Source organism: Salvelinus alpinus, chromosome 30 (assembly GCF_045679555.1).
Source record: "Salvelinus alpinus chromosome 30, SLU_Salpinus.1, whole genome shotgun sequence".
NCBI lineage: Eukaryota > Metazoa > Chordata > Actinopteri > Salmoniformes > Salmonidae > Salvelinus > Salvelinus alpinus.
Window position 1 is genome coordinate 6,754,427 of NC_092115.1, and position 17,783 is coordinate 6,772,209.

Sequence of the window (17,783 nt, forward strand, 5' to 3'; positions counted from 1 at the left end):
TGATAATAACTAGTTATACAGTAGTGATAATAACTAGGTTTACAGTAGTGATAATAACTAGTTATACAGTAGTGATAATAACTAGTTATACAGTAGTGATAATAACTAGTTATACAGTAGTGGTAATAACTAGTCATACAGTAGTGATAATAACTAGTTATTCAGTAGTGATAATAACTAGTCATACAGTAGTGATAATAACTAGTTATTCAGTAGTGATAATAACTAGTCATACAGTAGTGATAATAACTAGTTATACAGTACTGATAATAACTAGTTATACAGTAGTGATAATAACTAGTTATACAGTAGTGATAATAACTAGGTTTACAGTAGTGATAATAACTAGGTTTACAGTAGTGATAATAACTAGTTATACAGTACTGATAATAACTAGTTATACAGTACTGATAATAACTAGTTATACAGTAGTGATAATAACTAGTCATACAGTAGTGATAATAACTAGTCATACAGTAGTGATAATAACTAGTCATACAGTAGTGATAATAACTAGTTATACAGTAGTGATAATAACTAGTTATACAGTAGTGATAATAACTAGGTTTACAGTAGTGATATGACCTAGTTATACAGTAGTGATAATAACTAGTCATACAGTAGTGATAATAACTAGTTATACAGTAGTGATAATAACTAGTTATACAGTAGTGATAATAACTAGTTATACAGTAGTGATAATAACTAGGTTTACAGTAGTGATAATAACTAGTTATACAGTAGTGATAATAACTAGTCATACAGTAGTGATAATAACTAGTTATACAGTAGTTATAATAACTAGTTATACAGTAGTGATAATAACTAGTTATACAGTAGTGATAATAACTAGTTATACAGTAGTGATAATAACTAGTCATACAGTAGTGATAATAACTAGTTATACAGTAGTGATAATAACTAGTTATACAGTAGTGATAATAACTAGTTATACAGTACTGATAATAACTAGTCATACAGTAGTGGTAATAACTAGTTATAAAGTAGTGGTAATAACTAGTCATACAGTAGTGATAATAACTAGTTATACAGTAGTGATAATAACTAGTTATACAGTAGTGATAATAACTAGTTATAAAGTAGTGATAATAACTAGTTATACAGTAGTGATAATAACTAGTTATACAGTAGTGGTAATAACTAGTTATACAGTAGTGATAATAACTAGTTATACAGTAGTGATAATAACTAGTTATACAGTAGTGGTAATAACTAGTTATACAGTAGTGATAATAACTAGTTATACAGTAGTGATAATAACTAGTTATACAGTAGTGATAATAACTAGTTATACAGTAGTGATAATAACTAGTTATACAATAGTGATAATAACTAGTCATACAGTAGTGATAATAACTAGTTATACAGTAGTGATAATAACTAGTTATAACTAGTTATACAGTAGTGATAATAACTAGTTATACAGTAGTGATAATAACTAGTTATACAGTAGTGATAATAACTAGTTATACAGTAGTGATAATAACTAGGTTTACAGTAGTGATAATAACTAGTTATACAGTAGTGATAATAACTAGTCATACAGTAGTGATAATAACTAGTTATACAGTAGTGATAATAACTAGTTATACAGTAGTGATAATAACTAGTTATACAGTAGTGATAATAACTAGTTATACAGTAGTGATAATAACTAGGTTTACAGTAGTGATAATAACTAGTTATACAGTAGTGATAATAACTAGTTATACAGTAGTGATAATAACTAGTTATACAGTAGTGATAATAACTAGTCATACAGTAGTGATAATAACTAGTTATACAGTAGTGATAATAACTAGTTATACAGCAGTGATAATAACTAGTTATTCAGTAGTGATAATAACTAGTTATACAGTAGTGATAATAACTAGTCATACAGTAGTGATAATAACTAGTTATACAGTAGTGGTAATAACTAGGTTTACAGTAGTGATAATAACTAGTTATACAGTAGTGATAATAACTAGTTATACAGTAGTGATAATAACTAGTTATACAGTAGTGATAATAACTAGTTATACAGTAGTGATATGACCTAGTTATACAGTAGTGATAATAACTAGTTATTCAGTAGTGATAATAACTAGTTATACAGTAGTGATAATAACTAGTTATACAGTAGTGATAATAAATAGTTACACAGTAGTGATATGACCTAGTTATACAGTAGTGATAATAACTAGTTATTCAGTAGTGATAATAACTAGTTATACAGTAGTGATAATAACTAGTTATACAGTAGTGATAATAACTAGTCATACAGTAGTGGTAATAACTAGTCATACAGTAGTGATAATAACTAGTTATACAGTAGTGGTAATAACTAGTCATACAGTAGTGATAATAACTAGTTATACAGTAGTGGTAATAACTAGTTATACAGTAGTGATAATAACTAGTTATACAGTAGTGGTAATAACTAGTCATACAGTAGTGATAATAACTAGTTATTCAGTAGTGATAATAACTAGTCATACAGTAGTGATAATAACTAGTTATTCAGTAGTGATAATAACTAGTCATACAGTAGTGATAATAACTAGTTATACAGTACTGATAATAACTAGTTATACAGTAGTGATAATAACTAGTTATACAGTAGTGATAATAACTAGGTTTACAGTAGTGATAATAACTAGGTTTACAGTAGTGATAATAACTAGTTATACAGTACTGATAATAACTAGTTATACAGTACTGATAATAACTAGTTATACAGTAGTGATAATAACTAGTCATACAGTAGTGATAATAACTAGTCATACAGTAGTGATAATAACTAGTCATACAGTAGTGATAATAACTAGTTATACAGTAGTGATAATAACTAGTTATACAGTAGTGATAATAACTAGGTTTACAGTAGTGATATGACCTAGTTATACAGTAGTGATAATAACTAGTCATACAGTAGTGATAATAACTAGTTATACAGTAGTGATAATAACTAGTTATACAGTAGTGATAATAACTAGTTATACAGTAGTGATAATAACTAGGTTTACAGTAGTGATAATAACTAGTTATACAGTAGTGATAATAACTAGTCATACAGTAGTGATAATAACTAGTTATACAGTAGTTATAATAACTAGTTATACAGTAGTGATAATAACTAGTTATACAGTAGTGATAATAACTAGTTATACAGTAGTGATAATAACTAGTCATACAGTAGTGATAATAACTAGTTATACAGTAGTGATAATAACTAGTTATACAGTAGTGATAATAACTAGTTATACAGTACTGATAATAACTAGTCATACAGTAGTGGTAATAACTAGTTATACAGTAGTGGTAATAACTAGTCATACAGTAGTGATAATAACTAGTTATACAGTAGTGATAATAACTAGTTATACAGTAGTGATAATAACTAGTTATAAAGTAGTGATAATAACTAGTTATACAGTAGTGATAATAACTAGTTATACAGTAGTGGTAATAACTAGTTATACAGTAGTGATAATAACTAGTTATACAGTAGTGATAATAACTAGTTATACAGTAGTGGTAATAACTAGTTATACAGTAGTGATAATAACTAGTTATACAGTAGTGATAATAACTAGTTATACAGTAGTGATAATAACTAGTTATACAGTAGTGATAATAACTAGTTATACAATAGTGATAATAACTAGTCATACAGTAGTGATAATAACTAGTTATACAGTAGTGATAATAACTAGTTATAACTAGTTATACAGTAGTGATAATAACTAGTTATACAGTAGTGATAATAACTAGTTATACAGTAGTGATAATAACTAGTTATACAGTAGTGATAATAACTAGGTTTACAGTAGTGATAATAACTAGTTATACAGTAGTGATAATAACTAGTCATACAGTAGTGATAATAACTAGTTATACAGTAGTGATAATAACTAGTTATACAGTAGTGATAATAACTAGTTATACAGTAGTGATAATAACTAGTTATACAGTAGTGATAATAACTAGGTTTACAGTAGTGATAATAACTAGTTATACAGTAGTGATAATAACTAGTTATACAGTAGTGATAATAACTAGTTATACAGTAGTGATAATAACTAGTCATACAGTAGTGATAATAACTAGTTATACAGTAGTGATAATAACTAGTTATACAGTAGTGATAATAACTAGTCATACAGTAGTGATAATAACTAGTTATACAGTAGTGATAATAACTAGTCATACAGTAGTGATAATAACTAGTTATACAGTAGTGATAATAACTAGTTATACAGTAGTGATAATAACTAGTTATACAGTAGTGATATGACCTAGTTATACAGTAGTGATAATAACTAGTTATTCAGTAGTGATAATAACTAGTTATACAGTAGTGATAATAACTAGTTATACAGTAGTGATAATAACTAGTTATACAGTAGTGATATGACCTAGTTATACAGTAGTGATAATAACTAGTTATTCAGTAGTGATAATAACTAGTTATACAGTAGTGATAATAACTAGTTATACAGTAGTGATAATAACTAGTCATACAGTAGTGATAATAACTAGTTATACAGTAGTGGTAATAACTAGTTATACAGTAGTGATAATAACTAGTTATACAGTAGTGGTAATAACTAGTCATACAGTAGTGATAATAACTAGTTATTCAGTAGTGATAATAACTAGTCATACAGTAGTGATAATAACTAGTTATACAGTACTGATAATAACTAGTTATACAGTAGTGATAATAACTAGTTATACAGTAGTGATAATAACTAGGTTTACAGTAGTGATAATAACTAGGTTTACAGTAGTGATAATAACTAGTTATACAGTAGTGATAATAACTAGTTATACAGTAGTGATAATAACTAGGTTTACAGTAGTGATATGACCTAGTTATACAGTAGTGATAATAACTAGTCATACAGTAGTGATAATAACTAGTTATACAGTAGTGATAATAACTAGTTATACAGTAGTGATAATAACTAGTTATACAGTAGTGATAATAACTAGGTTTACAGTAGTGATAATAACTAGTTATACAGTAGTGATAATAACTAGTCATACAGTAGTGATAATAACTAGTTATACAGTAGTTATAATAACTAGTTATACAGTAGTGATAATAACTAGTTATACAGTAGTGATAATAACTAGTTATACAGTAGTGATAATAACTAGTTATACAGTAGTGATAATAACTAGTTATACAGTAGTGATAATAACTAGTTATACAGTAGTGATAATAACTAGTTATACAGTACTGATAATAACTAGTCATACAGTAGTGGTAATAACTAGTTATAAAGTAGTGGTAATAACTAGTCATACAGTAGTGATAATAACTAGTTATACAGTAGTGATAATAACTAGTTATACAGTAGTGATAATAACTAGTTATAAAGTAGTGATAATAACTAGTTATACAGTAGTGATAATAACTAGTTATACAGTAGTGGTAATAACTAGTTATACAGTAGTGATAATAACTAGTTATACAGTAGTGATAATAACTAGTTATACAGTAGTGGTAATAACTAGTTATACAGTAGTGATAATAACTAGTTATACAGTAGTGATAATAACTAGTTATACAGTAGTGATAATAACTAGTTATACAGTAGTGATAATAACTAGTTATACAATAGTGATAATAACTAGTCATACAGTAGTGATAATAACTAGTTATACAGTAGTGATAATAACTAGTTATAACTAGTTATACAGTAGTGATAATAACTAGTTATACAGTAGTGATAATAACTAGTTATACAGTAGTGATAATAACTAGTTATACAGTAGTGATAATAACTAGGTTTACAGTAGTGATAATAACTAGTTATACAGTAGTGATAATAACTAGTCATACAGTAGTGATAATAACTAGTTATACAGTAGTGATAATAACTAGTTATACAGTAGTGATAATAACTAGTTATACAGTAGTGATAATAACTAGTTATACAGTAGTGATAATAACTAGGTTTACAGTAGTGATAATAACTAGTTATACAGTAGTGATAATAACTAGTTATACAGTAGTGATAATAACTAGTTATACAGTAGTGATAATAACTAGTCATACAGTAGTGATAATAACTAGTTATACAGTAGTGATAATAACTAGTTATACAGCAGTGATAATAACTAGTTATTCAGTAGTGATAATAACTAGTTATACAGTAGTGATAATAACTAGTCATACAGTAGTGATAATAACTAGTTATACAGTAGTGGTAATAACTAGGTTTACAGTAGTGATAATAACTAGTTATACAGTAGTGATAATAACTAGTTATACAGTAGTGATAATAACTAGTTATACAGTAGTGATAATAACTAGTTATACAGTAGTGATATGACCTAGTTATACAGTAGTGATAATAACTAGTTATTCAGTAGTGATAATAACTAGTTATACAGTAGTGATAATAACTAGTTATACAGTAGTGATAATAAATAGTTACACAGTAGTGATATGACCTAGTTATACAGTAGTGATAATAACTAGTTATTCAGTAGTGATAATAACTAGTTATACAGTAGTGATAATAACTAGTTATACAGTAGTGATAATAACTAGTCATACAGTAGTGGTAATAACTAGTCATACAGTAGTGATAATAACTAGTTATACAGTAGTGGTAATAACTAGTCATACAGTAGTGATAATAACTAGTTATACAGTAGTGGTAATAACTAGTTATACAGTAGTGATAATAACTAGTTATACAGTAGTGGTAATAACTAGTCATACAGTAGTGATAATAACTAGTTATTCAGTAGTGATAATAACTAGTCATACAGTAGTGATAATAACTAGTTATTCAGTAGTGATAATAACTAGTCATACAGTAGTGATAATAACTAGTTATACAGTAGTGATAATAACTAGTTATACAGTAGTGATAATAACTAGTTATACAGTAGTGATAATAACTAGGTTTACAGTAGTGATAATAACTAGGTTTACAGTAGTGATAATAACTAGTTATACAGTACTGATAATAACTAGTTATACAGTACTGATAATAACTAGTTATACAGTAGTGATAATAACTAGTCATACAGTAGTGATAATAACTAGTTATACAGTAGTGATAATAACTAGTTATACAGTAGTGATAATAACTAGTTATACAGTAGTGATAATAACTAGTCATACAGTAGTGATAATAACTAGTTATACAGTAGTGATAATAACTAGTTATACAGTAGTGATAATAACTAGTTATACAGTAGTGATAATAACTAGGTTTACAGTAGTGATAATAACTAGTTATACAGTAGTGATAATAACTAGTCATACAGTAGTGATAATAACTAGTTATACAGTAGTTATAATAACTAGTTATACAGTAGTGATAATAACTAGTTATACAGTAGTGATAATAACTAGTTATACAGTAGTGATAATAACTAGTCATACAGTAGTGATAATAACTAGTTATACAGTAGTGATAATAACTAGTTATACAGTAGTGATAATAACTAGTTATACAGTACTGATAATAACTAGTCATACAGTAGTGGTAATAACTAGTTATACAGTAGTGGTAATAACTAGTCATACAGTAGTGATAATAACTAGTTATACAGTAGTGATAATAACTAGTTATACAGTAGTGATAATAACTAGTTATAAAGTAGTGATAATAACTAGTTATACAGTAGTGATAATAACTAGTTATACAGTAGTGGTAATAACTAGTTATACAGTAGTGATAATAACTAGTTATACAGTAGTGATAATAACTAGTTATACAGTAGTGGTAATAACTAGTTATACAGTAGTGATAATAACTAGTTATACAGTAGTGATAATAACTAGTTATACAGTAGTGATAATAACTAGTTATACAGTAGTGATAATAACTAGTTATACAATAGTGATAATAACTAGTCATACAGTAGTGATAATAACTAGTTATACAGTAGTGATAATAACTAGTTATAACTAGTTATACAGTAGTGATAATAACTAGTTATACAGTAGTGATAATAACTAGTTATACAGTAGTGATAATAACTAGTTATACAGTAGTGATAATAACTAGGTTTACAGTAGTGATAATAACTAGTTATACAGTAGTGATAATAACTAGTCATACAGTAGTGATAATAACTAGTTATACAGTAGTGATAATAACTAGTTATACAGTAGTGATAATAACTAGTTATACAGTAGTGATAATAACTAGTTATACAGTAGTGATAATAACTAGGTTTACAGTAGTGATAATAACTAGTTATACAGTAGTGATAATAACTAGTTATACAGTAGTGATAATAACTAGTTATACAGTAGTGATAATAACTAGTCATACAGTAGTGATAATAACTAGTTATACAGTAGTGATAATAACTAGTTATACAGTAGTGATAATAACTAGTCATACAGTAGTGATAATAACTAGTTATACAGTAGTGATAATAACTAGTCATACAGTAGTGATAATAACTAGTTATACAGTAGTGATAATAACTAGTTATACAGTAGTGATAATAACTAGTTATACAGTAGTGATATGACCTAGTTATACAGTAGTGATAATAACTAGTTATTCAGTAGTGATAATAACTAGTTATACAGTAGTGATAATAACTAGTTATACAGTAGTGATAATAACTAGTTATACAGTAGTGATATGACCTAGTTATACAGTAGTGATAATAACTAGTTATTCAGTAGTGATAATAACTAGTTATACAGTAGTGATAATAACTAGTTATACAGTAGTGATAATAACTAGTCATACAGTAGTGATAATAACTAGTTATACAGTAGTGGTAATAACTAGTTATACAGTAGTGATAATAACTAGTTATACAGTAGTGGTAATAACTAGTCATACAGTAGTGATAATAACTAGTTATTCAGTAGTGATAATAACTAGTCATACAGTAGTGATAATAACTAGTTATACAGTACTGATAATAACTAGTTATACAGTAGTGATAATAACTAGTTATACAGTAGTGATAATAACTAGGTTTACAGTAGTGATAATAACTAGGTTTACAGTAGTGATAATAACTAGTTATACAGTACTGATAATAACTAGTTATACAGTACTGATAATAACTAGTTATACAGTAGTGATAATAACTAGTCATACAGTAGTGATAATAACTAGTCATACAGTAGTGATAATAACTAGTTATACAGTAGTGATAATAACTAGTTATACAGTAGTGATAATAACTAGTCATACAGTAGTGATAATAACTAGTTATACAGTAGTGGTAATAACTAGTTATACAGTAGTGATAATAACTAGTTATACAGTAGTGGTAATAACTAGTCATACAGTAGTGATAATAACTAGTTATTCAGTAGTGATAATAACTAGTCATACAGTAGTGATAATAACTAGTTATACAGTACTGATAATAACTAGTTATACAGTAGTGATAATAACTAGTTATAAAGTAGTGGTAATAACTAGTCATACAGTAGTGATAATAACTAGGTTTACAGTAGTGATATGACCTAGTTATACAGTAGTGATAATAACTAGTTATACAGTAGTGATAATAACTAGTTATACAGTAGTGATAATAACTAGTTATACAGTAGTGATAATAACTAGTTATACAGTACTGATAATAACTAGTCATACAGTAGTGGTAATAACTAGTTATAAAGTAGTGGTAATAACTAGTCATACAGTAGTGATAATAACTAGTTATACAGTAGTGATAATAACTAGTTATAAAGTAGTGATAATAACTAGTTATACAGTAGTGATAATAACTAGTTATACAGTACTGATAATAACTAGTTATACAGTAGTGATAATAACTAGTTATACAGTAGTGATAATAACTAGTTATACAGTACTGATAATAACTAGTTATACAGTAGTGATAATAACTAGTTATACAGTACTGATAATACCTAGTTATACAGTAGTGATAATAACTAGTTATACAGTAGTGATAATAACTAGTTATACAGTAGTGATAATAACTAGTTATACAGTAGTGATAATAACTAGGTTTACAGTAGTGATAATAACTAGTCATACAGTAGTGATAATAACTAGTTATTCAGTAGTGATAATAACTAGTTATACAGTAGTGATAATAACTAGTTATACAGTAGTGATAATAACTAGTCATACAGTAGTGATAATAACTAGTTATACAGTAGTGGTAATAACTAGTTATACAGTAGTGATAATAACTAGTTATACAGTAGTGGTAATAACTAGTCATACAGTAGTGATAATAACTAGTTATTCAGTAGTGATAATAACTAGTCATACAGTAGTGATAATAACTAGTTATACAGTACTGATAATAACTAGTTATACAGTAGTGATAATAACTAGTTATACAGTAGTGATAATAACTAGGATTACAGTAGTGATAATAACTAGTTATACAGTAGTGATAATAACTAGTTATACAGTACTGATAATATCTAGTTATACAGTAGTGATAATAACTAGTCATACAGTAGTGATAATAACTAGTTATACAGTAGTGGTAATAACTAGTTATACAGTAGTGATAATAACTAGTTATACAGTAGTGGTAATAACTAGTCATACAGTAGTGATAATAACTAGTTATTCAGTAGTGATAATAACTAGTCATACAGTAGTGATAATAACTAGTTATACAGTACTGATAATAACTAGTTATACAGTAGTGATAATAACTAGTTATACAGTAGTGATAATAACTAGGATTACAGTAGTGATAATAACTAGTTATACAGTAGTGATAATAACTAGTTATACAGTACTGATAATATCTAGTTATACAGTAGTGATAATAACTAGTCATACAGTAGTGATAATAACTAGTTATACAGTAGTGATAATAACTAGTTATACAGTAGTGATAATAACTAGTTATACAGTAGTGATAATAACTAGTCATACAGTAGTGATAATAACTAGTTATACAGTAGTGATAATAACTAGTTATACAGTAGTGATAATAACTAGTTATACAGTAGTGATATGACCTAGTTATACAGTAGTGATAATAACTAGTTATTCAGTAGTGATAATAACTAGTTATACAGTAGTGATAATAACTAGTTATACAGTAGTGATAATAACTAGTTATACAGTAGTGATATGACCTAGTTATACAGTAGTGATAATAACTAGTTATTCAGTAGTGATAATAACTAGTTATACAGTAGTGATAATAACTAGTTATACAGTAGTGATAATAACTAGTCATACAGTAGTGATAATAACTAGTTATACAGTAGTGGTAATAACTAGTTATACAGTAGTGATAATAACTAGTTATACAGTAGTGGTAATAACTAGTCATACAGTAGTGATAATAACTAGTTATTCAGTAGTGATAATAACTAGTCATACAGTAGTGATAATAACTAGTTATACAGTACTGATAATAACTAGTTATACAGTAGTGATAATAACTAGTTATACAGTAGTGATAATAACTAGGTTTACAGTAGTGATAATAACTAGGTTTACAGTAGTGATAATAACTAGTTATACAGTACTGATAATAACTAGTTATACAGTACTGATAATAACTAGTTATACAGTAGTGATAATAACTAGTCATACAGTAGTGATAATAACTAGTCATACAGTAGTGATAATAACTAGTTATACAGTAGTGATAATAACTAGTTATACAGTAGTGATAATAACTAGTTATACAGTAGTGATAATAACTAGTCATACAGTAGTGATAATAACTAGTTATACAGTAGTGGTAATAACTAGTTATACAGTAGTGATAATAACTAGTTATACAGTAGTGGTAATAACTAGTCATACAGTAGTGATAATAACTAGTTATTCAGTAGTGATAATAACTAGTCATACAGTAGTGATAATAACTAGTTATACAGTACTGATAATAACTAGTTATACAGTAGTGATAATAACTAGTTATAAAGTAGTGGTAATAACTAGTCATACAGTAGTGATAATAACTAGGTTTACAGTAGTGATATGACCTAGTTATACAGTAGTGATAATAACTAGTTATACAGTAGTGATAATAACTAGTTATACAGTAGTGATAATAACTAGTTATACAGTAGTGATAATAACTAGTTATACAGTACTGATAATAACTAGTCATACAGTAGTGGTAATAACTAGTTATAAAGTAGTGGTAATAACTAGTCATACAGTAGTGATAATAACTAGTTATACAGTAGTGATAATAACTAGTTATAAAGTAGTGATAATAACTAGTTATACAGTAGTGATAATAACTAGTTATACAGTACTGATAATAACTAGTTATACAGTAGTGATAATAACTAGTTATACAGTAGTGATAATAACTAGTTATACAGTACTGATAATAACTAGTTATACAGTAGTGATAATAACTAGTTATACAGTACTGATAATACCTAGTTATACAGTAGTGATAATAACTAGTTATACAGTAGTGATAATAACTAGTTATACAGTAGTGATAATAACTAGTTATACAGTAGTGATAATAACTAGGTTTACAGTAGTGATAATAACTAGTCATACAGTAGTGATACTAACTAGTTATTCAGTAGTGATAATAACTAGTTATACAGTAGTGATAATAACTAGTTATACAGTAGTGATAATAACTAGTCATACAGTAGTGATAATAACTAGTTATACAGTAGTGGTAATAACTAGTTATACAGTAGTGATAATAACTAGTTATACAGTAGTGGTAATAACTAGTCATACAGTAGTGATAATAACTAGTTATTCAGTAGTGATAATAACTAGTCATACAGTAGTGATAATAACTAGTTATACAGTACTGATAATAACTAGTTATACAGTAGTGATAATAACTAGTTATACAGTAGTGATAATAACTAGGATTACAGTAGTGATAATAACTAGTTATACAGTAGTGATAATAACTAGTTATACAGTACTGATAATATCTAGTTATACAGTAGTGATAATAACTAGTTATACAGTAGTGATAATAACTAGTCATACAGTAGTGATAATAACTAGTCATACAGTAGTGATAATAACTAGTTATACAGTAGTGATAATAACTAGTTATACAGTAGTGATAATAACTAGTTATACAATAGTGATAATAACTAGGTTTACAGTAGTGATATGACCTAGTTATACAGTAGTGATAATAACTAGTCATACAGTAGTGATAATAACTAGTTATACAGTAGTGATAATAACTAGTTATACAGTAGTGATAATAACTAGTTATACAGTAGTGATAATAACTAGGTTTACAGTCGTGATAATAACTAGTTATACAGTAGTGATAATAACTAGTCATACAGTAGTGATAATAACTAGTTATACAGTAGTGATAATAACTAGGTTTACAGTAGTGATAATAACTAGTCATACAGTAGTGATAATAACTAGTTATTCAGTAGTGATAATAACTAGTTATACAGTAGTGATAATAACTAGTTATACAGTAGTGATAATAACTAGTCATACAGTAGTGATAATAACTAGTTATACAGTAGTGGTAATAACTAGTTATACAGTAGTGATAATAACTAGTTATACAGTAGTGGTAATAACTAGTCATACAGTAGTGATAATAACTAGTTATTCAGTAGTGATAATAACTAGTCATACAGTAGTGATAATAACTAGTTATACAGTACTGATAATAACTAGTTATACAGTAGTGATAATAACTAGTTATACAGTAGTGATAATAACTAGGTTTACAGTAGTGATAATAACTAGTTATACAGTATTGATAATAACTAGTTATACAGTACTGATAATATCTAGTTATACAGTAGTGATAATAACTAGTTATACAGTAGTGATAATAACTAGTCATACAGTAGTGATAATAACTAGTCATACAGTAGTGATAATAACTAGTTATACAGTAGTGATAATAACTAGTTATACAGTAGTGATAATAACTAGTTATACAGTAGTGATAATAACTAGGTTTACAGTAGTGATATGACCTAGTTATACAGTAGTGATAATAACTAGTCATACAGTAGTGATAATAACTAGTTATACAGTAGTGATAATAACTAGTTATACAGTAGTGATAATAACTAGTTATACAGTAGTGATAATAACTAGGTTTACAGTAGTGATAATAACTAGTTATACAGTAGTGATAATAACTAGTCATACAGTAGTGATAATAACTAGTTATACAGTAGTGATAATAACTAGTTATACAGTAGTGATAATAACTAGTTATACAGTAGTGATAATAACTAGTTATACAGTAGTGATAATAACTAGTTATACAGTAGTGATAATAACTAGTCATACAGTAGTGATAATAACTAGTTATACAGTAGTGATAATAACTAGTTATACAGTAGTGATAATAACTAGTTATACAGTACTGATAATAACTAGTCATACAGTAGTGGTAATAACTAGTTATAAAGTAGTGATAGTAACTAGTCATACAGTAGTGATAATAACTAGTTATACAGTAGTGATAATAACTAGTTATACAGTAGTGATAATAACTAGTTATAAAGTAGTGATAATAACTAGTTATACAGTAGTGATAATAACTAGTTATACAGTAGTGGTAATAACTAGTTATACAGTAGTGATAATAACTAGTTATACAGTAGTGATAATAACTAGTTATACAGTAGTGATAATAACTAGTTATACAGTAGTGGTAATAACTAGTTATACAGTAGTGATAATAACTAGTTATACAGTAGTGATAATAACTAGTTATACAGTAGTGATAATAACTAGTTATACAGTAGTGATAATAACTAGTTATACAGTAGTGATAATAACTAGTCATACAGTAGTGATAATAACTAGTTATACAGTAGTGATAATAACTAGTTATAACTAGTTATACAGTAGTGATAATAACTAGTTATACAGTAGTGATAATAACTAGTTATACAGTAGTGATAATAACTAGTTATACAGTAGTGATAATAACTAGGTTTACAGTAGTGATAATAACTAGTTATACAGTAGTGATAATAACTAGTCATACAGTAGTGATAATAACTAGTTATACAGTAGTGATAATAACTAGTTATACAGTAGTGATAATAACTAGTTATACAGTAGTGATAATAACTAGTTATACAGTAGTGATAATAACTAGGTTTACAGTAGTGATAATAACTAGTTATACAGTAGTGATAATAACTAGGTTTACAGTAGTGATAATAACTAGTTATACAGTAGTGATAATAACTAGTCATACAGTAGTGATAATAACTAGTCATACAGTAGTGGTAATAACTAGTTATACAGTAGTGATAATATCTAGTTATACAGTAGTGATAATAACTAGTTATACAGTAGTGATAATAACTAGTTATACAGTAGTGATAATAACTGGTTATACAGTAGTGATAATAACTAGTTATACAGTAGTGATAATAACTAGTTATACAGTAGTGGTAATAACTAGTTATACAGTAGTGATAATAACTAGGTTTACAGTAGTGATAATAACTAGTTATACAGTAGTGATAATAACTAGGTTTACAGTAGTGATAATAACTAGTTATACAGTAGTGATAATAACTAGTTATACAGTAGTGATAATAACTAGTTATTCAGTAGTGATAATAACTAGTTATACAGTAGTGATAATAACTAGTTATACAGTAGTGATAATAACTAGTTATACAGTACTGATAATAACTAGTTATACAGTAGTGATAATAACTAGTTATACAGTAGTGGTAATAACTAGTTATAAAGTAGTGATAATAACTAGTCATACAGTAGTGATAATAACTAGTTATACAGTAGTGATAATAACTAGTCATACAGTAGTGGTAATAACTAGTTATACAGTAGTGATAATATCTAGTTATACAGTAGTGATAATAACTAGTTATTCAGTAGTGATAATAACTAGTTATACAGTAGTGATAATAACTAGTTATTCAGTAGTGATAATAACTAGTTATACAGTAGTGATAATAACTAGTTATACAGTAGTGATAATAACTAGTTATTCAGTAGTGATAATAACTAGTTATACAGTAGTGATAATAACTAGTTATACAGTAGTGATAATAACTAGTTATACAGTAGTGATAAGAACTAGTTATACAGTACTGATAATATCTAGTTATACAGTAGTGATAATAACTAGTTATACAGTAGTGATAATAACTAGGTTTACAGTAGTGATAATAACTAGTTATACAGTAGTGATAATATCTAGTTATACAGTAGTGATAATAACTAGTTATACAGTAGTGATAATAACTAGTTATACAGTAGTGATAATATCTAGTTATACAGTAGTGATAATAACTAGTTATACAGTAGTGATAATAACTAGTTATACAGTACTGATAATAACTAGTTATACAGTAGTGATAATAACTAGTTATACAGTAGTGATAATAACTAGTTATACAGTAGTGATAATAACTAGTTATACAGTAGTGATAGTAACTAGTTATACAGTAGTGATAATAACTAGTCATACAGTAGTGATAATAACTAGTTATACAGTAGTGATAATATCTAGTTATACAGTAGTGATAATAACTAGTTTTACAGTAGTGATAATAACTAGTCATACAGTAGTGATAATAACTAGTTATACAGTAGTGATAATAACTAGTTTTACAGTAGTGATAATAACTAGTTATACAGTAGTGATAATAACTAGTTATACAGTAGTGATAATAACTAGTTTTACAGTAGTGATAATAACTAGTTATACAGTAGTGATAATAACTAGGTTTACAGTAGTGATAATAACTAGTTATACAGTAGTGATAATAACTAGGTTTACAGTAGTGATAATATCTAGTTTTACAGTAGTGATAATAACTAGTTATACAGTAGTGATAATATCTAGTTATACAGTAGTGATAATAACTAGGTTTACAGTAGTGATAATAACTAGTTATACAGTAGTGATAATAACTAGGTTTACAGTAGTGATAATATCTAGTTTTACAGTAGTGATAATAACTAGTTATACAGTAGTGATAATATCTAGTTTTACAGTAGTGATAATAACTAGTTATACAGTAGTGATAATATCTAGTTTTACAGTAGTGATAATAACTAGTTATACAGTAGTGATAATAACTAGTTATACAGTAGCGATAATAACTAGTTATACAGTAGTGATAATATCTAGTTTTACAGTAGTGATAATAACTAGTTATACAGTAGTGATAATAACTAGTTATACAGTAGTGATAATAACTAGTTTTACAGTAGTGATAATAACTAGTTATACAGTAGTGATAATAACTAGTTATACAGTAGTGATAATAACTAGTTATACAGTAGTGATAATAACTAGTTATACAGTAGTGATAATAACTAGTTATACAGTAGTGATAATATCTAGTTTTACAGTAGTGATAATAACTAGTTTTACAGTAGTGATAATAACTAGGTTTACAGTAGTGATAATAACTAGTTTTACAGTAGTGGTAAAACATGTTTCCTTCGACTTACTGGTTCAATGATGGCGGGTTCTCCCTTCTCTCCTTTCTCTCCACCATATCTGCCTCCTCCCATCTGAAAACGCCACAGAGACATCCTATCAGAATACAATTCTGCGAGTTGTCAACAAAACACCAAATAAAAAACATCAGTATTTCCACAAAGAAAATCCTTCTGTAGGCCCCTACGCAGCATCACCAGGTTCTCTGCTGACGTCACAAACACCAGCAGTGTGAATTAAAACCTATCAGAGGTCGAAGTAGTCATGGCAGCAAGGGACGGGTGTCCCTACCCAATACGGGTGTCCTCATTTTACCAGGGATTCAGGGAATTGAATACACTACTACAAACAGCAGTAAAAGAGCTAAGAAAAGATCCAGACCCGTCAAA

At 26.9% G+C, this 17,783-nt stretch overlaps 1 protein-coding gene across 1 annotated transcript in view; it reads right to left on the reverse strand.

Moving 5' to 3' along the window:
- LOC139560287 (collagen alpha-1(XI) chain-like) overlaps nt 1-17,783 on the reverse strand; it is a 229,228-nt gene that overhangs the window by 126,177 nt on the left and 85,268 nt on the right. Inside the window, exon 9 of the mRNA XM_071376929.1 lies at nt 17,406-17,468. Within this exon, the coding sequence (XP_071233030.1) occupies nt 17,406-17,468 (63 nt within the window). The remainder of the gene's footprint in view (nt 1-17,405; nt 17,469-17,783) is intronic.